The following is a 23926-nucleotide window of genomic DNA, read 5'->3' as shown; positions in this document are numbered from 1 at the left end:
GTTCTTGAAATGTTTTGCAATCGGATATTCCATGTTTCCTTTACGGATAGCATATTTGTGTTCTGCAAAACGCTCTTTCAGTTTTCTTTTTGTGCGACCAATGTAAAAACACCCACAAACACAGTCCAGTCGGTATACCACATGTGTTGTATTACAGTTTGCAAAAGAACGACATTTAAAAGTGTAGGTGCATGTAGAGTCCATAAAATGTGTAGAACGATTGATCTGTGTGCAATGGACACATGCCCCACATCTATATGTTAACATGATGCATCATGGTTTATTATTGAAATATAGTGTTACATAATGAGCTTTATTTATGCATTATGGATGATATGCTTGCCTATTGCTCTGTGAAAATATTCCAAAGTGTATATATTTTATTTGTCTTTTATGAATGAATACTTGGGTGGAGTCACATGACCACACACGATCATGTGACTTCCTGTTAAGTGTTTTTTAAAAGTAGACTTCCTGCTGTTCAGTTCATTTACAAATGTTGCCCTGACGAAGACTTGGTGTCGAAACATGTTGGTGGTGTCCATGTAGCTAATAAAGGACTTTTAATTGAGTAAGTACAGAGTGCCTCGGACTTTTCTTGCTTCAGTTCAAGTCACAGTTACTGCTTCAGCAAGTTTTTTCTGTATTTCTATTCATCCGCGGGCCTGGTCCTTGTAGAGCACCTGCTTTTTACCCATTGTTCACACCTGTTTTGGAGCCATAAGCAGCACTCAACAATCCTCCCTTTTTTTGCAAAGTTCTACTTCACCCACCACTGGGCCGTGGTGTTTTTTGTTGAGTTGCTCCGTTCAATTTACCCTGGACGTTATTGGATCACAAGATGACACAGCCATCTAAGAACACATTATTTTTTACCCAAGAGGAAGGACGCAATATTATTGTACAAGACTCTTTATTCTGCATGGAAAACCCAGGCTCACCTGAACTACCTTCTTACAATGAACTTAAAAGACTTCTTGAGAAAGAAAAGAAACTGGAGTTACATGCAATAACGCTATCCGACTACTGGCGGCAGAACATCATACCTCGTGGGCTCCGGATAAATAAATTTCCATCCTTTGGACAAGATAACCTTGAATTTAAACAAAAATGGGAGTCCGTACTAAATAAATGCTCTTTTGACCTGATGCTATTACTGATTGATGAGGCAAAAAATCAAAGAGAAGAAATCAAACAGAAGATACCGGAAGTAAAACGGAAGTTGTCACTTGTCAACGTGACACAACAACAGAAGGAGGAAGCAGCTATCACTGAAAGTAAAATAAACGACGACATACGTGAGCTGACAAAGACCATCACAAGTACAAAAATGAATAAGTTTCAAAGAGACAAAAAAGATTATGATGAAGGAGCCATCTATTCTTGGCAGCGCCGGCACACCCGGGGACCACCGAGACGCGGCCGTACAGTCTCATTCAGCTTACCGGGCAGCACCACAAGTGAGGACGAGGACCGCTCTGACACAAGTCTGGCTGGTTCTTCTCATTTTTTAGACAAAACCCGGACACCTCACAGTGGCGCAGGAAGAAAACACGGCGGGGCAGACGGGGGAGGAGGAAAACGACAGCTGAGACCTCGACAGCCCCATCAAAATTACCACCACCACCACAAACGGTAATCAATATATCTAATGTTCCTCTCCCACCAGACTGTCAAAAACTCCTATCAAGGGGATTATCTTTTGCACCTACTCACATAACCAATAGTTTTCAAACTAGAATAGAGCTCTATAAATTCTACCGCAACCTACATTTAAAAACATGGTACCACACACACCCCTCGCCCTGTACCACTTCATCCACGGACCCTTCACAGCCCCTATCCTACTTTAAACGAAAATCAACCTTCTTCCCACTGAGTAACAACTCATGCTTAAACGCATTTATGAAGAAAGTCGATCATGATGTCAACTTGATTCTACAAAATAACACAGCAACTACGTCAAATTTGTGCTCAGGTGAAAGACGAGCTATGGTGTGGCTTAAAAAAGAAGAAGACATCGTGGTGAGAAGAGCGGATAAAGGGGGAGCTACAGTAATATGGGGTAAGAATGATTACATCATGGAAGCCCAAAAACAATTAAACAATAGACAGTATTATGTGCCACTCAAATCGAACCCCACTGAGAACATAAAAAGAGACCTTTTTGCAATTTTGAACCCTGCACTGGAAAATAAGTGGATTAACAAGAATGAATTTGAATTTCTCTCTCCCTCTAACCCTAAACTGGCAACTTTTTATCTTCTTCCCAAAATACACAAAAACCTTCATTCACCCCCAGGTAGACCAATAATTAACGGAATTGACACTATTACAGAACCAGCTTCTCAATATATAGACTTTGTTATCAAACCCCTAACAATGTCACTGAAAGCATATTTGCAAGATACTACACATATACTCAAGGACCTTCAAGAAATGCAACAAGCCCCAAATGCTATTTTAGCAACCATGGATGTTGAGTCACTTTACTCAAATATTGACCACCAGGAAGGCCTAGAGGCCCTTGAACATTTTTTACAAAAAAGATCAAACACCGAGACTCCTCCGACACAATTTGTTGTTTCTCTCACCCAATGGTCCCTCAATAACAATATATTCCTATTCCAGGATCGTCTCTACCAACAAACCAAGGGGACTGCCATGGGGGCTTCATACGCCCCCAACTATGCGGGATTATTTTTGGGGCTATGGGAAGAGAGGTATGTGCACAGCACTGAAAACCCCTTCAAACAGCTCATCAAATACTATGGTCGTTACATTGATGACCTTTTCTTCATTTTTACTGGTACAACAGAACAACTTCAAGAATTTCATCAATATTTAAACAGCACTAATCCTAACATCAAACTCAGTTTGGAATTCAGCAACAAAGAAATAAACTTCTTGGACCTTCTAATATCACTGGATGAACAAGGCTCAATACACACATCTCTGTTCAGAAAAAGTACAGATCGAAATACTGTTTTACATGCTGAATCCTTCCATCCTAAGAGTCTCATTGAAAACATTCCATTTGGGCAATTTCAACGTCTCAAGCGCATCTGCAACTCTCAAACGGACTTTAATACCCAAGCTACGGAAATGCAACAGCGGTTCGTTCAAAGGGGCTACAAAGCAAAGACACTGAGTGGGGCTCTAACACGAGCAAAAACTTTGGACAGAAGAAATCTTCTCATAAGGAGACAGCGAGCTCCATCACAAACAAAAAACAGAATTTTCTGTACTTTACAGTACAGCAACATGGCATACAAAATCAAAAACGCCATTACAAAAAACTGGTCCATACTGGCTTGTGACCCTTCACTGGGCCCCTTGTTCTCTGAGCCCCCCAGGTTTGCCTTTAAAAAAGCCCCCACCCTCAAGGACAAAATCGTCAAAAACTATTTGCCAGCATCAAAACTTGAGACTTTTTTCAAAAAACCCATTGGCACCTTCAGATGTGGGGCATGTGTCCATTGCACACAGATCAATCGTTCTACACATTTTATGGACTCTACATGCACCTACACTTTTAAATGTCGTTCTTTTGCAAACTGTAATACAACACATGTGGTATACCGACTGGACTGTGTTTGTGGGTGTTTTTACATTGGTCGCACAAAAAGAAAACTGAAAGAGCGTTTTGCAGAACACAAATATGCTATCCGTAAAGGAAACATGGAATATCCGATTGCAAAACATTTCAAGAACATGACCCACACAAACATTAATGAACTCACAATCATGGCAATTGAAGTTATTGAGAACACTCCCCGAGGGGGTGACAGGTTGAAAAGATTATTGCAGAGGGAAACCTTCTGGATCCACTCTTTGAAAGCAACTGTGTTCCCTGGACTAAATGAAGAAATAGACTTTTCTCCGTTTCTGTAAATATATTAATGTGTTCTGAATGATTGTCTTTGATGATGAGGGTTTACTCACTGTTTCATGCCACTGTTTCCTATTCTACACACAGTGCCTTGCAGTCAGTAATTTTTTCATTATTTATTTTCTTCTATATGTTAACATGATGCATCATGGTTTATTATTGAAATATAGTGTTACATAATGAGCTTTATTTATGCATTATGGATGATATGCTTGCCTATTGCTCTGTGAAAATATTCCAAAGTGTATATATTTTATTTGTCTTTTATGAATGAATACTTGGGTGGAGTCACATGACCACACACGATCATGTGACTTCCTGTTAAGTGTTTTTTAAAAGTAGACTTCCTGCTGTTCAGTTCATTTACAAATGTTGCCCTGACGAAGACTTGGTGTCGAAACATGTTGGTGGTGTCCATGTAGCTAATAAAGGACTTTTAATTGAGTAAGTACAGAGTGCCTCGGACTTTTCTTGCTTCAGTTCAAGTCACAGTTACTGCTTCAGCAAGTTTTTTCTGTATTTCTATTTCTGCAGTTACTTGAAACTTTTCTATCATAAACTACAGATATTTGTGAAGATATTTGTGTAATTTCAGCTTCATATATCAAATACTTTCAGATATATTTGTTTAAAAATCTGCCCGTCGACCTGTTTTCAGCAGGTTTTTTCTCACATTTTAATCTGAGTCTGTTTGAACAACATCTGAGGAACTATTAGACTTTCTTTTGAGAAATATTACATCTTAAACCTTCCATTTGAGGTAAAACTAGTGTGTTTCATGTATTTTTGTGTGTTTTTAGATGTTTTTAAACAGGACAATCTCCACCACCAGTATACGTACCCTACAAAGTCTGCTGGTTACTTCAACAATATCTGAGGAACTATTAAAGATAAAAACCTGAAATTTTCTCTCTTATTTCTCATCATGTCATTGATTCAGAATCTGTAGAATCTGTGTTTAACATGTGAAGTTTTATTTGTATGTCTGAATTGTGAGCGTGAGGCGTTCGCTGCTTTGGGAATATTCGACACTCTCTGAGATCTGCAGCGTTTTCTGGATGTTTGCAGGATAAAAACTGCAGCCTGAGAGTTAAATACGTGGATCAGATTACAGTCAGGACGGTCGCTGTTAGGTCTGGACAGCTGCTTCCAGCTGTCAGATGTCCAACTAACAGAATGTTTTTTCGGTTCTTTGTGTTTCAGCTCAAGATTCGTCTACATGATATCCTGAGAAACACTCATGAATTACATTAAAATCCTTCAGACCAACAAAACTGGAGCTGGTTCACACCAACATCAGCGCTTTTGTCTGTCTTTTGGCCTTTTATTAACACATTAATGCAATTTTAGGTCACAGAAGCCGAAACTTTTTGGTAAACTCCTGAAGATATTGAAGACGTTGAAATTTAAAGCTACGACAATAACCGAGGAACTATTAAAGATAAAAACAGCAATGTCAAAACACCTAGAAAACTTCTTAATTTGAAATACCAGATAACAAAAACATAATGAAGTTGTTTTAGCTGAACTTTCATAACTGATTGAGCAGGTTTGACAGGTTGAACCACAAAAACCCAAATATTAGTAGATAATCTGATCCAAGCAGAGTTCTGGAGGTTCAACATGGTTCTCAAAATAACTAAGAAAATATTGTTTTAAAAATATGGGAACAGTTTTCATTCTCAGACCAGAAAATATCACTAGTTGATTCTGCTTTATCAGTTTGTTGTTAATATGAGCTCAAAGGTGAAACTTTTCATAGCAATTTCATTTTTTGATACTTCGACTTCAACTCCTCCATAATCAGAGATTATTTGATCTACTGTCCAATATTACAGATTCTGAATCAATGACATGATGAGAAATAAGAGAACAAAAATGCTTTTTTTCATTTTTGTGACCCAGTATTTCATATTTAAAGTATTCTACATGTTTAGTTTTGTATTATTGTGACCTGCAGCTACATGTGGTTCAGAAAATATCACTAGTTGACTTCTGGATTATTAATTTTGTTGTTAATTTGAGGTCAAGGATGGAATTTTCAATTATTTTTTTCCATATTTGAACCACCTGTCCAACATTACAGATGGTTAAAGTCCAACGTTTTGTTGACCCGTCCATCCACCTCAACCTCCTCCCTACACATTTCTGGCTTTAACCCTCCTGTTGTCGTCATTTATGGGCACCGAAAAATATTGCTTCCTTGTCTGAATAAAATCCAAAAACTCAGCAAAAAAAATCCCCCAAATTTCTGAAAATTTGCCAAACCTTCAGGAAGAAAATTCCAATAATTCCTTAAAAGTTTTATTTTGAAAAAAAAATCCCCAAATTTGGCAAGAAAATTCTTGTAAATATTTTCAAAAAATGATTAAAAATCTTTAAAAAAAAAATTCTAAAAATATCTGAAGTGATTCCATATATAGCAGTAAAACTTCTAATATTTTCTTTAAGAACATTCAGAAAAAAAAATCAACCAAAATCCAGCAAAATTCGCTGGAGTTTTGGTTGATTTTTTTGTGAATGTTCTTAAAGAATAATTTTTTTCTTTTTTTCCCACCAAAAAATGTTCATAGATTTCCCAAAAATGTTGAAAATGTGGACATCAGAAGTTTCACTGTGAAAATATATTTTTTCCCCCACATTTTCAAACTTTAAAACAGGTCTATACTTTAAAAACTTTAAACTTTAAAATGGGTTAATAAATATCTGTAGTTGATGATAGAAAAGTCTCAAGTGAATGCAGAGGTAGCTGAACACAAAGAACCCGATGATTAACTCATTATGAGCTGAAATAACGAACCAACAGTCGCTTGTTTATGTCTCAAAAGCTGCACAAAGAAAACCTGATTTTTTTGTATTTTGGATGAACTAAATGTTTGTTTGAGCTTCAACTGCAGAAAAATGAGCTTTTTTGTTGCATAAAAACACAAAGAATGGCTTTCTAACAAGCCTTCCTTGGTGTTTTTGTTCTTTTCTGGGCTAAGGTAGCAGCTAACGGAGCAGATCTGCTGCAGAACCGTTGGAACCGTTTTTCTAAACCCGACAGCCGTCTTCATTCAGACTCAGGAGGCGAGAAAGAAAGAGCAGACAAAGCTGGAGGGCTGTGAGCAGAATGTTTGCAGGCTTTTCTTTCTGTTTCGCTGCCTCCCCTCCCTTCGTTCCTCCACCCCAGTTAGCTGGAGACACTGGAGAAAAAAAAAAGAGAAAAAATGGAGGCAAAACGAAGCCACACAAAGGCAGCGCTTTGCTTTTTCTCCATCGCCGGCTTACTAATCGGCGTCTTTGCCGTGCTCGATGCATGCCTGTCGCCCGTTACACGGCAGCATTGCCATGGCGACCGGGGTCTGAGTAATCATTTGTGCAATGACCCCTATTCTCCAGAGGGAAGACGGAGGGAGGATGGGGGAGCTGCAATGAAAGCAGAGCCAGCAAAAGCAAAGAGGAAGGAGGGGGAGCAGCCAGCAGAGCAGCAGGGACCCAGACAGCGAGGAAAAAAACACATTTTCTTTCTACTGGCAGCAGAGAAAGAAGCTTTTATGTTTTTATATAATGAACAGAAGTGAAAAGAGAAGGAGGTGGTGGTTTGTCTCAGGGAAAAACTGGCAGATAACGATGGGAGGACGAACAAGTCGAGGACAGAAAGAAGAAGACAAAAGGTTTCCAGTAACTGAGCTAATGGACGTCTGAGCTGTAGGTGGCGCTGCAGGGGAGTTCAGGAGGGAGAAGGGTTCATCCTCTGGGGATGCCTTCAGTCATTCAGTAGTTGTTGGTGTTTTTGTCTCATTTCAACGCTGCAAATCATCTCAATGCACTTATGAATAGTAGAATAAAGACCTTCTAATCTAAGATTCTTTCTAGTTGACCATCTCTGCATTAAATAGGCGACATCATCTGGTTCTTTCTGCTCAACTATCTGCATTTACTTGAAACTTTTCTATTTTAAATGATAGCATTTTATAAAGATATCTGGGAATTTTTAGCTTCATATAACAAATACTTAAAGAGAAAAACGGTTCTAACAGTGCAGTCAGTTAGCCACTACCTTTGCTCACAAAAGAACCAATATACAAAGGACAAGCTGTCAAAAACTCAGTCTTAGTGTTTTTGTGCAACAAAAAACTTTCTCTGCAGTAGAAGCTCAAAGAGCCATTTGCTTTATCCAACACCCAAAAAAAATCTGATTTTCTTTGTGCAGTCTTTGAGACATGCAAATGAATTGTTTTATGTCTAGTCGATGGTTAAATAGGTGACATCATCTGGTTCTTTCTGCTCAACTATCTCTGCATTTACTTGAAACTTTTCTATTTTAAACGATAGTATTTTATAAAGATATCTGGGAATTTTTAGCTTCATATAACAAATACTTAGAGCGATAAAGAGAAAAATGGTTCTGTTCGATTCAGTCAGTTAGCCGCTACCTTAGCTCAGAAAAGAACAAATCTTTGAAGGACGAATTGTTAAAAAGTCTTTTTTTCTGTCTCTGTGCAACAACAACAACAAAAAAAAAATCTACAGTAGAAGCTCAAACAACCTTTTGGTTCATCCAAAACACCCCCCAAAAAAATCAGATTTTCTTTGTGCAGTTTTTGAAACATGCAAATGAATTCAGTTCAGTTTAAATAGGCCACTGTTTGCTCGTCACATCAACTAAGAGTTTTTTCCATCTCAGTTCCACCAGGTTATCTCTGCTCAACTATCTCTGCATCTACCTGAAACTTTTCTATCATAAACTGTAGATTTTTATAAAGATATCTGTGGAATTTTAGCTCCATCTTACAAATACTTAAAGAGATAAAGAAAAACAATGGTTTTATTGGTTCTGTTTGGTTAGCCGCTACCTTAGCTAGCAAAAGAACAAATATACAAAGGACAAGTTGGTAAAAAGCCTTTTTTGTGTGTTTTTCTGCAACAAACTAAAACTAATTTTCCTGCAGTAGAAGCTCAAAGAACCTTTTAGTTTCATCCAAAACACCCCCAAAAAATCTGGTTTTCTTGGTGCAGCTTTTGAGACGTCTGAATGAATCTTGTTGTTTTATATCTAGCAGGGGGTTAAATAGGCGACATCATCAGGTTCTTTCTGCTCCACTCTCACTGCATTTACTTCAAACTTTGCTGTCATGAACCCTGGATATTTATAAAAATATATGTCCAGTTTTAGCTCGATATGTTAAATACTTACCAAGACAGTTTATTTTAAAATCACCCACCAATCTTCTTTCATCAGGTTTTTTCGCATTTAAATCTGAGTCCATTTGAACAACAATATCTGAGGAACTGTTAAAGACAAAAACCTGAACTTTTCTGTCATTTCTCATCATGACATTAATTCAGAATCTGGATATAATTAAAGTAGAGTTAGAAATGCATGTGGAGGAGATCAGGGTGGATGGATGGTTGAAATATGAAAGAGAAGCTTGGAAACGCCAGAACTCTACTTGGATCAGATTATCTGTTAATATTTTAGTTTGGTGAGGTTTAACTTGTCAAACCTGCTCAATTAGCTATGAAAATTCTACGAAAATGGCCCTTTTTCATTTTTATGACCAAGCATTTCATATTAAAGTATTCTACATGTTTAGCTTTGTATTATTACATGTGATTCAGAAAATATCCCTAGTTGACTTCTGGATTATCAGTTTTTAATGTTAACATGTTCAAAGATGGAACTTTGTGACGGCTTCAGTTGTTTTCTGATCTCAGCAGTCTCAAAGTTGACGGTGTGACCCAGTTAAATGCTGCCTTTACAGTGTCTGTATAAAGTATCCCCACCAATACAGAAAAGAGAAAACAAACCAGGAGATAAACTAAACCAAATCTAATACTAGAATAAACTGCGTTACTAAACCTACAAAATCCCACTGCTAAACTACAAATCCCAAACAGGGATAAACTAAACCAGACAACAAAGTCATGTACTTACAAAACCAGGGGAAACAGAACTAAGGGGGCAAAGCAGGCGGGATCAGGGAATCCAGAAGCTGGTAGGAGAACAGAACTGGCAGACAGAAGGCTGGGGGCAGTTATCCAGGGATGGGGGGACCAGAGTCCAGGTGGGGCTATAGCAGGCTGGAGGTAAACTGGGATCAGTGGGGATCACAGTCTATGGGGCTGAAGCCATCGAAAGGGAAGCAGAGCTCAGTGGGGAAAAAAGAATCTAAGAGGGGTGCAGAATCTGTGAAGGGAAGTGAGTCTTTATGATCCAGCAAGGAGTGAATGAAAGAACCAAGTTTAAATAGCTGGAGGTGAAGCAGTGAGCAGGAGAGTAGAGTGAACTGATTACTGCAGCTGAACCTCATTACAGTAATCAGCAGGTAGAATGTAGACAGGTGAGCAGGGAGAGAGAGACAGACAGGAGGGAGAGAGAGACAGCAGGGAGAGAGAGACAGGAGGGAGAGAGAGACAGACAGGAGGGAGAGAGAGACAGACAGGAGGGAGAGAGAGACAGACAGGAGGGAGAGAGAGACAGACAGGAGGGAGAGAGAGACAGACAGGAGGGAGAGAGAGACAGGAGGGAGAGAGAGACAGACAGGAGGGAGAGAGAGACAGGAGGGAGAGAGAGACAGACAGGAGGGAGAGAGAGACAGGAGGGAGAGAGAGACAGACAGGAGGGAGAGAGAGACAGGAGGGAGAGAGAGACAGGAGGGAGAGAGAGACAGGAGGGAGAGAGAGACAGCAGGGAGAGAGAGAACAGGGAGAGAGAGACAGGAGGGAGAGAGAGACAGGAGGGAGAGAGAGACAGACAGGAGGGAGAGAGAGACAGGAGGGAGAGAGAGAGACAGACAGGAGGGAGAGAGAGACAGGAGGGAGAGAGAGACAGGAGGGAGAGAGAGACAGACAGGAGGGAGAGAGAGACAGACAGGAGGGAGAGAGAGAGACAGGAGGGAGAGAGAGACAGACAGGAGGGAGAGAGAGACAGGAGGGAGAGAGAGACAGACAGGAGGGAGAGAGAGACAGGAGGGAGAGAGAGACAGACAGGAGGGAGAGAGAGACAGGAGGGAGAGAGAGACAGGAGGGAGAGAGAGACAGACAGGAGGGAGAGAGAGACAGGAGGGAGAGAGAGACAGACAGGAGGGAGAGAGAGACAGGAGGGAGAGAGAGACAGGAGGGAGAGAGAGACAGCAGGGAGAGAGAGACAGGAGGGAGAGAGAGACAGGAGGGAGAGAGAGACAGGTCAAAACAGAAACTGATGAGGAACAATAGGAGAAAGAAGGAAGAAGATGGAGAAGGAGGAAGAAGAGGGAGAAGGAGGAAGAAGAGGGAGAAGGAGGAAGAAGAGGGAGAAGGAGGAAGAAGAGGGAGAAGGAGGAAGAAGAGGGAGAAGGAGGAAGAAGGGCAGAGGCTGAAGCAGGAATCATAACAGTTTCCTTTTATTGCTTTTCAACACTGAATCATAGTCAATTTAATTTGGCTTTTTGGACAAGAAACTACCAAAACTCTTTTGTGTGAAAGTGAAAACAGATTTCTACAAAGTGATGCCAATCATTTAAAAGTTAGGAAGAAAAATGAAATTAATGATCTCATCAATATTCATTCCCTGTAAAGTAATTAATTGGACTCAGCTGCAGCCAGTTGGTTCTAGAAGTCATCAGTCAGTAAATGGATGATTTGAGGTCAGTGATTGTAGGATAAAGATTCCTGGATCTGAAGGTCCAGTCTCTGGTGGATCAGTTCTCCTGGATAGAACTACACCATGAAGACTAAAGAACCAAGAAACTCTGAGGAAAGCTTGTTGAAAAGCATCAGTCAGGACAATACAAGAACGTTTAAAGTTCATGAAGATCTCCTGGAGTCCAGTTAAATCCATCATTAAGAAATGGAAGGAAGCTGGAACATGAATAAATCTGACTAGAGCAGGATGTCCTCAAGACCTGAGAGACTAGAGAGGGAGGCCACCAAGACTCCTATGACTCCTCTGAAGGAGGAAGAGACTAGAGAGGAAGGCCACCAAGACTCCTATGATTCCTCTGAAGGAGAGACTAGAGACGGAGGCCACCAAGACTCCTATGACTCCTCTGAAGGAGTTACAAGCTAGTATTTACCACCGTGCTTCATGTCATGATGCTGCCACCACCATGCTTCACAGTGGGGATGGTGTGTTTGTGATGATGTTCAGTGTTTGGTGTCCATCAAACATATCATCTAGTCTGATGGTCATAAAGCTCCATCCTGGTCTCCTCAGACCAAAGAACCTTCTTCCAGGTGTCTTCAGAGTCTCCACATGTCTTCTGGTGAACTCTAGTCCAGATTTAATTGGAGCTTTTTCCATCAGAGTCTTTCTCTTTGTCTCCATAAAGCTTTGACTGGTGAAGAACAGACAACAGTTGTTGGATGAACAGTTTCTAACATCTCAGCTGCTGAAGCTGGAACTCCTTCAGAGGAGTCATAGGAGTCTTGGTGGCCTCCCTCTCTAGTCTCTTTCTCCTTCAGAGGACTCATGGGTGTCTTGGTGGCCGTGCCTATATTTTAATGTGACGGCTTTCAGCTTAGACTTGTTTTGTTTTGAAAGTGATTCAGAAATGTTACTACAGACGATATAAACTACCTAAAAGTTTGGTTAAACAGATACTCTACATTTAGAAAATTATGTTAAAACTGATTTCAGTGGAGTTCTTTTGTTTATTTATTTTCTATCTACATGTATATATAAAAGTACTGCATGTCTAGAAGTATGTGAAATGTATGTTTACTCTATTTATTATCTGGCTGAACCGACCTTGTAAGTATTGATTTCACTAATTATATTTCCAGTAATTGGCAGCTGCTTTCAAGCAAACAATGAATATGTCTTCCAGCATTAACTGACCTACTGCATAGTGGTACAGTACGTAGTAAACATTACATAGGGTATCTTTTATCATTGTGGGCGTCCTACATTACATCCACTGCTCAGTAAATCAAGTGTTGCTTCTATGGCCTGAGGTTAATCAGCGACACGTATCGTTCTCCAGAGCTTCATTAAAATCCAATCAGCAGCATCTGATATATTTAGCTTGATGGACATAAAGCGCTGGGTGGAGAAATCAGGCGTGATCGTCCCTCCCAAGCCTCGACGTGGGAGAAAGTCTTCATCAATTAATCATCACACTCCTCGTTTTCACAGCAAAGTCTTTGGAATTTAAAATCTAATTTATCTGCTGAGAGGCAAACAAAGCTGGAGGAAGTGTTGGTAGGAAGAGCAGCAGCCGGGAGTTTGAACGGGGAGTGGTAAAAGCAGGTATGGATGCAGGACTGATGCTTCACTGCTGACAGAGCAAGCAAAGGAAGCCGAGAAGAAAACGGCGTCTACTCTGCTGAACCTGCAACTGTGCTGCAGTGCTGCATGGGGAGGGAAATAAACATGAAGAAAAGCCAGGGCTGAAAAACCAGAGAGCTCACAGAGGAGTGGTAAAAGGAGAGGCAGCGAGCATCGAGGCTGAAAAGATGAGGGATGAACGTAAAAACGGAGGGTGGGAGGACGGGGAGGGCAGATACAACGAGGACAGACTGAAAATAGAAAGACGCCGCAGTAGAAGCCAAGAATGTTTGGAGAGAAAGGAGGCATGAGGATGGAACGAAAGCAGCAGGTTTTCTGAAAATATATATAGGATAAACTGAACGTGTGGTTCAGGTTATAAGGACAGAAGTAGTACATATAGACTGAGTTTATAAGGATAGAAGTAGTACGTATAGACTGAGTTTATAAGGACAGAAGTAGTACGTATAGACTGAGTTTATAAGGATAGAAGTAGTACATATAGACTGAGTTTATAAGGACAGAAGTAGTACATATAGACTGAGTTTATAAGGACAGAAGTAGTACGTATAGACTGAGTTTATAAGGACAGAAGTAGTACATATAGACTGAGTTTATAAGGATAGAAGTAGTACGTATAGACTGAGTTTATAAGGATAGAAGTAGTACATATAGACTGAGTTTATAAGGACAGAAGTAGTACATATAGACTGAGTTTATAAGGATAGAAGTAGTACATATAGACTGAGTTTATAAGGATAGAAGTAGTACGTATAGACTGAGGTTATAAGGACAGAAGTAGTACATATAGACTGAGTTTATAAGGATAGAAGTAGTACGTATAGACTGAGTTTATAAGGATAGAAGTAGTACGTATAGACTGAGTTTATAAGGATAGAAGTAGTACGTATAGACTGAGTTTATAAGGACAGAAGTAGTACGTATAGACTGAGTTTATAAGGATAGAAGTAGTACGTATAGACTGAGTTTATAAGGACAGAAGTAGTACATATAGACTGAGTTTATAAGGACAGAAGTAGTACGTATAGACTGAGTTTATAAGGACAGAAGTAGTACATATAGACTGAGTTTATAAGGATAGAAGTAGTACGTATAGACTGAGTTTATAAGGATAGAAGTAGTACATATAGACTGAGTTTATAAGGACAGAAGTAGTACATATAGACTGAGTTTATAAGGATAGAAGTAGTACATATAGACTGAGTTTATAAGGATAGAAGTAGTACGTATAGACTGAGGTTATAAGGACAGAAGTAGTACATATAGACTGAGTTTATAAGGATAGAAGTAGTACGTATAGACTGAGGTTATAAGGACAGAAGTAGTACATATAGACTGAGTTTATAAGGATAGAAGTAGTACGTATAGACTGAGTTTATAAGGATAGAAGTAGTACATATAGACTGAGTTTATAAGGACAGAAGTAGTACGTATAGACTGAGTTTATAAGGATAGAAGTAGTACATATAGACTGAGTTTATAAGGATAGAAGTAGTACGTATAGACTGAGGTTATAAGGATAGAAGTAGTACATATAGACTGAGTTTATAAGGATAGAAGTAGTACGTATAGACTGAGGTTATAAGGACAGAAGTAGTACATATAGACTGAGTTTATAAGGACAGAAGTAGTACATATAGACTGAGTTCATAAGGATAGAAGTAGTACGTATAGACTGAGTTTATAAGGATAGAAGTAGTACGTATAGACTGAGGTTATAAGGACAGAAGTAGTACATATAGACTGAGTTTATAAGGACAGAAGTAGTACATATAGACTGAGTTTATAAGGATAGAAGTCGTACGTATAGACTGAGGTTATAAGGACAGAAGTAGTACATATAGACTGAGTTTATAAGGACAGAAGTAGTACATATAGACTGAGTTTATAAGGATAGAAGTAGTACGTATAGACTGAGGTTATAAGGATAGAAGTAGTACGTATAGACTGAGTTTATAAGGACAGAAGTAGTACATATAGACTGAGTTTATAAGGACAGAAGTAGTACATATAGACTGAGTTTATAAGGATAGAAGTAGTACGTATAGACTGAGTTTATAAGGATAGAAGTAGTACGTATAGACTGAGTTTATAAGGACAGAAGTAGTACATATAGACTGAGTTTATAAGGATAGAAGTAGTACATATAGACTGAGTTTATAAGGATAGAAGTAGTACGTATAGACTGAGTTCATAAGGATAGAAGTAGTACGTATAGACTGAGTTTATAAGGACAGAAGTAGTACATATAGACTGAGTTCATAAGGATAGAAGTAGTACATATAGACTGAGGTTATAAGGACAGAAGTAGTACATATAGACTGAGTTTATAAGGATAGAAGTAGTACATATAGACTGAGTTTATAAGGATAGAAGTAGTACATATAGACTGAGTTCATAAGGATAGAAGTAGTACGTATAGACTGAGTTTATAAGGACAGAAGTAGTACATATAGACTGAGTTTATAAGGACAGAAGTAGTACATATAGACTGAGTTTATAAGGATAGAAGTAGTACGTATAGACTGAGGTTATAAGGACAGAAGTAGTACATATAGACTGAGTTTATAAGGATAGAAATAGTACGTATAGACTGAGGTTATAAGGACAGAAGTAGTACATATAGACTGAGTTTATAAGGACAGAAGTAGTACATATAGACTGAGTTCATAAGGATAGAAGTAGTACATATAGACTGAGTTTATAAGGACAGAAGTAGTACATACAGACTGAGTTCATAAGGATAGAAGTAGTACATATAGATGCATTAAGTGATGGTCAGATGTACGACACCTTAATTAGAAGAAAAACACCAAAATCTGCAACACAAATGTTATAAAAGAGGCTCCAACAGTCCAATTATGCATAAAGTTCAATATTTTCAAGATGAGTTATTTTCTTATCCTCTGAAAGCGACATGCAGAGATTGATTAATATGACTTGTTTAAAGATTTTGAAAAAGGCAAATGGAACAATTAAAATCAGGTAACTCTCTCTGTAGACTTTCCAGTTTTTCCATTTAATGAAATACTAGAGATTATTTTAAAACCATATTATAACAAAGTGACATGGTAAGCCTAGCCTAGCTTAGCATAGCAACCGCAGGCAGTGATAAAACACAACCTGGTTCAACAAATGTTAAAGTGACAAAAGTTAAAACATTAATGGGACATTTCAATATTTTTAACATTATGCTTCTTTTCTTATCCCCTGGAACAAGTAAAAACAGCTAAAGTCAGTCACTTTTTGGTGAATCTCTCTGTAGACTTTATCAGTCTGACTTAACTGATGTTTTTCAATTTAATTAAATACTAGAGATTATTTCGAAACCATAATAAAACAATATAAAGCAGCTTTGTCATGGTTAGCCTAGCCTAGCTTAGCATAGCAACCACAGACGGTGCTAAACAGCTTGGTTCAACAAATGCTGAAGTGACAAAAGTTAAAGTAAGTGCAATAAAAGAGGCTCAGATCGTGGAATTTAACATTAATGGATCCGATCAGTATTTTTTATTTTTTTATTAGAAACTGATCAGACAAACTTGATTCTATCCGTCTGACTAAAGAGACGTTATTTTTATTAAATCAGCTCCTAGTTAGCATGCATACAGTAAAATCAAATACTAGAGATGATATAAAACCTAGATTATACCATGGAATAATCCCATTTTTATGCATTAAATATGATCAATAAAACAGTTCAAATGGAGTCTATTAGTCCAACTAAAGTCATGTTTTTTTTAATTTATTCAGGTCCTCAATAACACGAGATTAATTTAAAACCACATTAAAACAACATAAACTGTGACGTGCAACCGTAGAAATTATTAGAAAACAAATTGACACAAACTTTATCTGTCATCCTTTTTTGTTGTGGTGTTTTTTTGTTTTTTTTTTATAAAATTTTTAAGGGAAACTTTTAAGGAATTATTGGAATTTTCTTCCTGAAGGTTTTGCAAATTTTCGGAAATTTGGGGAATTTTTTTGCTGAATTTTTGGATTTTTTTCAGACAAGGAAACAAGATTTTTTGGTGCCTGTAAATGAGGACAACAGGAGGGTTAATGAAATCTGGACACTGGATTTTGTTGCACCTCAACCTGAAATCCCCCATTAAATTTTACTGACTACTAACTTTTCAGGAGAAAACAAACAAAAAAGACGAAGGAAATAGTCAAAACTGTAAAACTGTCCATAGTTGGTGTACTTGGATGTTTTTGGGTCATTGTACTACTGAATCACACAAATACTGGTCTTCAGCTGGACCAGAGGCCAAATCATGATGCTGCCACCACCGTGCTTCACTTTTGGGATGGTATTTTTATGTTGGTGTGTATAATATTTGAATTATTTGGCATTATGTTGTAGAAATCTGTTTGAAAGAGTCTTTTTTTTAAATCCTTAATAAAAAAAAGTGAAATTAAACTGAAAACTTCCAATGGAGGTGAATACTGATGCAATCACTTATTTTACATTTTTAATGATATGACATCATTTTGTGGAAATCTCTTTGAGTCTTTTTTTGTAAAGTCTTGTCAAAAAAGCTCGACAAATTCATTGTGATTCAATTTTGAAAAGCAATAAAAGTGGAAAACTTCCAAGCAGGGTGAACTCTTTTTTATAGGCACCATATGTATTATATTATATTATATGGAGGGTCCTGGTGGTCCAGATTCTAGTAACTGGGGACTTTCATAGTACCAGAACCAGCAGCACTTTCTGTGTTACTGCAGAACATTATTTCTTGCATTCTGAACTTCTTTCTTCATCTGTTGTTGAATCTGAGTTTAGATTCATCACTGAAGTGCTGAAAACAAAAGGCGCTGCCCTCATTCCATGAATATGCAACACATTCTCTGTGTGATTCCAGCTTCTGCAGCCTTTCTGGAGCAAACCCTGATCTTCCTCTATGAAGCAGAAGCAGATCTGCTCCACCACAGCCTCCTGGCTGAGCTCCTCTTTGCAAACAGCTACCTCCTCTGGAAGAAAAGATGAGTGTGTGTCATGCATTCATCATTCCCGGGGAACATTTCGTCTTCCAGGCATCCCTGGGCTCGGCTCGGCTCGGCTCGGCTCGGCTCAGCTCGGCGTTATCCGGCAACACTTCCACGCTCTCGCGGCTTCTGCTCGATCCTGCGTGAAAATAAACATGTCGTTGCGCTGTGCAGGCCGAGTCCCACCTCAGAGGGGGAATTTGGAAAAGAGTAGCAAAACACTAATGACACAGGGCAGAAAACTAGTGCTGCACTGGCCTCTACAGGTTCAACACAGGTTACTGCACTCAGGGCCAGCATCTGAACCCATCAGCAATGTGTGGAGGCCACCGACAGGCCCGATTCCCCTCATCCAGACTCGAGTATTCATCTACCCTTAGGGTCACACTGTCGGTGGTTGGGGATATTCAGGAGGAAAATCAATTTCAGGTTCTGGTTTTGTGCCAAGAGTCTGTGAAGGTTTTGCTTTGGGTTCCTGCTCACTGCCATCTACAGTCAGAAAACCTCCATCTAGTCCACTAGTGGGCTGAGAAACCAACTCTCTATTAGCTTCCATGACACAATAATCCTCAGATTTCCACCAGAAACAGTCCACTTCCTGTCTTCTGTTTGCTGTAGTTTGAGTTTTGGGTTTCTAAATCTGTTTCTACATGAATCTGATGTGCAGTTTATGTCCTCAGCAGCCTCTGAAGTCTTAATTATTTTCTTATGTTTGTCTGTTATCTATCTGCTATTCCTTTAACCTCACTCTGACTGAGTGAGTGAGGCAGATATTCGCCCTACCTGAGCCTGCTTCTACTAAAGATTTTATTTTATTTTTTTTGTACTTTCCACTGTTCCTAAATGTTGCTTAAACAGAATCTAAGGGAAATTTTGGATTTTGTTGGGTTTTCTATATAAAATTATATTTAAGCTATTTCCATCTACTTTCCCTTTATCCTCACTCTGACCGGTTGAGGCAGATATCTGCCCTACCTGAGCCTGCTTCTGCTAAAGGTTTGGTTTTTTCTGTCCTTTCCATTGCTACCAAATGCTGCTTGAACAGAATCCAACTGAAATTTTGGATCTGTTTTGTTTTCTGTATAAAATCTTATGTGAGGTGCTTCAAATGACATACAAATGCAAATTTCTGCTTTTCATATAGAAAAAATTAATTTAATTGAGCTCTAATTCTTCTAGAAATGTCTTGGCATCAGTTGCTTCCATAAAAATACAGGAAAACTCTGCACACCGACCTGCTTTCTGCTTACACTTTAACCTCACTCTGACAAAGTGAGGCAGATCTCTAAGGCTACCGGAACCAGCTCTGCAGTCCACACTTAGCTGCTTTATCCATCACACTTAATCCAAAGAAAGTCGAGGATTTAGTTGGGTTTTTATGGAGGGGGCCTTGAGATGACATATTTGGCGTTTTATCTTAAATCGAATGGAACTGAGCTGATATTCTTCTAGAAATGTCCCATGCATCATTTTTCAGATGCTGCATCAGTCGCATCCACAGAAATGCAGGCAAACTGTACATGCTGACCTTTAAAGTCTTGATCCTTCCTGTCCGTAATCTGTCTGCTTTCCCTTTAACCTCACCCCGACTGGACGAGGCAGATGTCCAACTGAGCCTAATTCTGAGGAAAGTTCTGGACCTGTTGAGGTTTTTCTGCTTAACATTTATGTGAAGCACCTTGAAATGCCACATATTCTGTGTTGGTGTTTTATATAAATGAAATTTAATGGAATTGGGCTCAGATTCTTCTAGAAACGTCCCGTGTAGAGTTAAAACCGGCTTTTTGAGAGTTTTGGGAGCCTCCATCTAGTGGCCAGCAGGTATTTCTGCATCGGTCTTTAGATTCTGCATGATGAAAATGCAGGAAAACTCTGCTGCTGAGCTCCAGTCGGCTCTATATTTATCTGCTGAGGCTGATTACTGCAGAGCCGCTGTTCTATTCCTTTATCTGCCCACTCAGAGTGACTAAACCCGACTGGATGCTTTCAGAGAATCACTCTGGTTTCTGAACGTTGCTGCCTTCAGATCCTGAGCTCCTCATTAGGTTTCAGGTTTTGCTGAATCTGGAGGGGAACAGTGTCCCCACCTGGATGACCAACAGACCTCCAGACCTTTCTGCAGCGTCTGAAGGGTAATTCTCAACCTTAAAGCCACGAATCCCACAGTTTGATTCAATAAAAGCAGAATACTGCATCTAAAGCTGAAGTTTTCAGACGTTTCTCGGGTTTTATTTCCTTCTGAACTCACTGTCATTCTGTTCAACCTCCAACATTCCTCCTCTGACTGACAGAATCAGCACAGATCTGCTTAGAAACACTCGTTTTCTACTCAAAATATACAGTTTTAGCTGTTTTAATTCATCGTGTGACGATAAATCACAGTTTATTTGCTTTTTATGGGAGTATTTTGGAGTTTTTCTGCTGTTAGAATGTGATTTATTTACTTCTGTTTGTTTCTAAGCTTGTCTGTTTCAGTGTTGGAGTGAGTTTTTTGTGAAAATGCAGGTAAATTCCATGTTGTTGCTTCTTTTTCTTGCAGATTCTTCCGAGCTGGAAGAATCTGAGGCTCTGCTCGGAACTCTGCTGCTTTCTGGGAGCTCCAGGCAGCAGAATGAGGACATTCCTGTCCGACGGCCTGGCTGGAATTTGAATAGAACAGAGGAACCGCCGGACGCTGATTGGAGCAGACGGACATATTTCCAGGACGCCCGTCTGTCACTCAGCGGATCCTCGGCAGCTGATTGGCTGCTGTGGCGGAGGGGGCGGGCTCTCCTGCTGCACTATAAATAGCTTCTGGTTTGAGGGCATCTGCAAATGATTGCTGGCTGCAGCAGGAGGAGGATCTGAACCAATGTTCCTCCACGGAGCTGAACTGAAGCTGAATCCTCCGACAGCCGCGCTCAGATAGCCCACAGACGAGCATGATCGGCGGCATGGAGGGCGGCGTGGACGCGCAGAGCCTCATCTCCATCTCCCTGATGAAGATCCACAACTCCAGGACGCAGCGCGGCGGCATCAAGCTGCACAAGAACCTGCTGGTGTCCTACGTGCTGCGGAACGCGCGGCAGGTCTACATCAAGGAGAAATACGCGGAGATCTACCGGATGCAGCAGTACGAGGAGGTGATGACGGTCTGCAACGAGATCCAGGAGCTCAACCCGCTGGACCTGGACGCGGAGGAGGCGGACGAGGAGGAGCGGAGCCGCGGGGAGGAGAGCTCCGTCTGCGGCGCTGCGCTCCAGCGAGGCGCGGCGCAGCCAGCGGCGCTCTGCCGGACGGGGAGCGCTGTGTCCGGCTGCTGCCCGCTGGAGGACGTCGGTAAAGACCCGGAGCCCTCCTACTACCGGAGCTGCTGCATGGAGGCTCCACCGGCGGCTCCGTGCGACCCGTTCACCGGCAGCGGCGGCGGCGCGCACTGCAACAAAACCACCGTGCTGGACCTGGACACGCATGTGGTGACCACGGTGGAGAACGGCTTCCTGCACCAGGACTGCTGCTGCGCTCCCACCGGACAGTCCGCCGCCAAGAAGCGGAAGGTGGAGTTCGGCTGCTGCGTCTCGGACCTGGACGAGGTTCCGGATTTTACCCGCAAACGGGCCAAACGGGAGGACTGCTCGTTCTCGGACTACACGGACACTTCCAACATCTCCAACCTGATCTCCATCTTCGGTTCGGGGTTTTCGGGGCTGCTGAGCCGACAGGCGGACCTGGAGCAGATCTGTAGCAAGCAGGCTCTGGCCAGTCTGGGCGCCTGGACCCGGGCCATAGTGGCGTTCTGACCCGACACCTAGTCCCGGAGACCGGCTCGGCTCGGACGCAAACAGGAAGTTGTGACCTGGAGGAAACCTAACAGTAATCTGTGGAAATTTTGCTTCTTGTTGTTGCACTTTGAGCTAAATATTGGCAGCAGAACTTCTCCACGGAGCTGGTGGACCAAACATGTGAAGCATCACCTCCAGAACATCTGAGCAGATGTTCTGGAGGTGATGCTTCACATCTTTGTTCTGGAGACATCTTTGTTCTGGAGATGATGCTTCACATCTCCAGAACATCTGGTGAAGCTCCACATCTTTGTCCCACCACCAATCTGCTCTCTGATTGGCTGAAACGGGCTCTATAACCCTTTGATACCCATTTTCCACTGCATTTGAGTCACTTTTGACCCATGTTGCGCCTCAAAGGGTGAAGGAACCTGTCAAATTAAAAGTTGTTGATATCTCAAAGCACACCTGTGTCTTAGAAAAAGTGACATCACTGACGCTCGCTTCCGATTGGAGGAGCTAAAGGCGTTCCAGCCGAGGCCGGTCTCCCTTTCCTGGTGTCTAAAAATCCACTTTATTTTTGCAGGAAAAACAGAAAAAGCTATTTATAAAATGAGCAGTTTTAAAGGACAGAGTTGGTGCCATGCGTTGCGACGTGGTTTCTGGAGGAACATCTTGACGGTGGATCAAACTTCCATTGCCTTAAATCCGAAGCTATCTGCGGCTAGCTGACGACCTGAACGTAGGAAGTGACTGAATGTTTGTGGTCCTTGCACACCGTTGGGAGGTTGGTGGACTCGTTGGGGTTCTGGGATGTTCCACGTGGGTCGTTTAACATCCGTTTGTTTCTTAATCGTGGTCTTTTCACGGCGGTTCATGATTCCAGTTTGTGAGTTCCACTTTGTAAAAAAAAACAACTAAAAGAAAGAATGATCCGAGTCCTTTTGTTTTAAAAAGGCGTCGTCAGCCATAAGTATCCTGAGAATCCATGCGTTAGCTTTATGAGCACTATGTGTACCAAAATAAAGAGAGTATTCAGCCATTCTCGACATATTTTGTTGTTATTCTTGTATTTTTGTGCTTAACAAATTGTATATCACCGGGTAAAACTGTTCAAGAAAAGATATTTGGTAAAAGTTTATAATCTTAATAAAAAATGAAAATCCTTTACTGTCTTGTTTCACTGCAGGTTTGATTTCAACATTTTATTATCGACATATTCACACTTTAATACACTTAGAATGAACCTAAACATGATGTAAAGTTTATTATGAATCATTTACTGCTGCTTTATAATTATATAATTGTTAAAAATGAGCACGGTTTCTCATGTTTTTAAATGTTTACAGGACATTTTATTTTGAAATAATCAAATATGTATTCATGTGATTGTGTGTAGTTTAGTTTATTTCACACAAACAGCACAACATACACACAATATATATGATTAAAAAATGTGACTTTAACTGCTTCAGTAAAGTTAGATAATACACTGATTTTTTTAGATTGATAATTGCCAGAAAATATAAAACTAAATGGTCTGTTGGACAAAAATTATAACTTTATTGTATTATTATTACTTCAATTAATTACACAAATAATGTGAAAAAAAAATCAGCAGGAATGATTAGCCTAAAGTAGTGAGAAGCTGGTCAGCTAATGCTACAGCAAGCTAATATAGCATAACATTAGTTTAGTACTGACTCAGCTAGTTAGCTTGTTAGCTGGTGCTACACCAAGCTACTGTAGCATACCATTGTTAGCTTAACATAAACTCAGCTAGTTAATTTGTTAGCTGGTGCTACACCAAGCTATTGTACCATACCATTGTTAGCTTAACATAAGCTCAGCTAGTTAGCTTGTTAGCTGGTGCTACACCAAGCTACTGTAGCATACCATTGTTAGCTTAACATAAACTTAGCTAGTTAGCTAGTGTTACAACAAGCTAACATACTATAACATTATTAGTTAAATCATACACTCAGCTGGTTAGCTAATGCTACAGCAAGATAATAGAGCATAATGTTA

At 40.1% G+C, this 23926-nt stretch overlaps 2 protein-coding genes across 6 annotated transcripts; both read left to right on the top strand.

The window, feature by feature from the left end:
• Positions 1-258: 258 nt before the first annotated feature.
• On the top strand, positions 259-4340 carry LOC129347249 (uncharacterized). Of its 5 annotated transcripts, XM_055004109.1 has the most exons (4): positions 262-1635; positions 1979-2065; positions 2632-2723; positions 2819-4340. In XM_055004109.1, the coding sequence occupies exons 2-4, from the start codon at positions 2061-2063 to the stop codon at positions 3892-3894; spliced, it is 1173 nt and encodes a 390-aa protein (XP_054860084.1). In that variant the 5' UTR covers positions 262-1635; positions 1979-2060; the 3' UTR covers positions 3895-4340. The 5 variants fall into 5 exon arrangements, with proteins under 5 accessions (XP_054860086.1, XP_054860084.1, XP_054860081.1 ...); XM_055004106.1 differs by lacking the exon at positions 1979-2065; XM_055004108.1 differs by having other exon boundaries at positions 2632-4340.
• A 16605-nt stretch (positions 4341-20945) lies between these two features.
• On the top strand, positions 20946-23068 carry ier5l (immediate early response 5-like). The gene has a single exon (XM_023265295.3). The coding sequence runs from the start codon at positions 21059-21061 to the stop codon at positions 21914-21916; it is 858 nt and encodes a 285-aa protein (XP_023121063.1). The 5' UTR covers positions 20946-21058; the 3' UTR covers positions 21917-23068.
• Positions 23069-23926: the final 858 nt, after the last annotated feature.

Source organism: Amphiprion ocellaris, chromosome 17 (assembly GCF_022539595.1).
Source record: "Amphiprion ocellaris isolate individual 3 ecotype Okinawa chromosome 17, ASM2253959v1, whole genome shotgun sequence".
Classification (NCBI taxonomy): domain Eukaryota; kingdom Metazoa; phylum Chordata; class Actinopteri; family Pomacentridae; genus Amphiprion; species Amphiprion ocellaris.
Note: the sequence above shows the minus strand (reverse complement) of the source record. Positions and strands in the feature narration are given on the sequence as shown.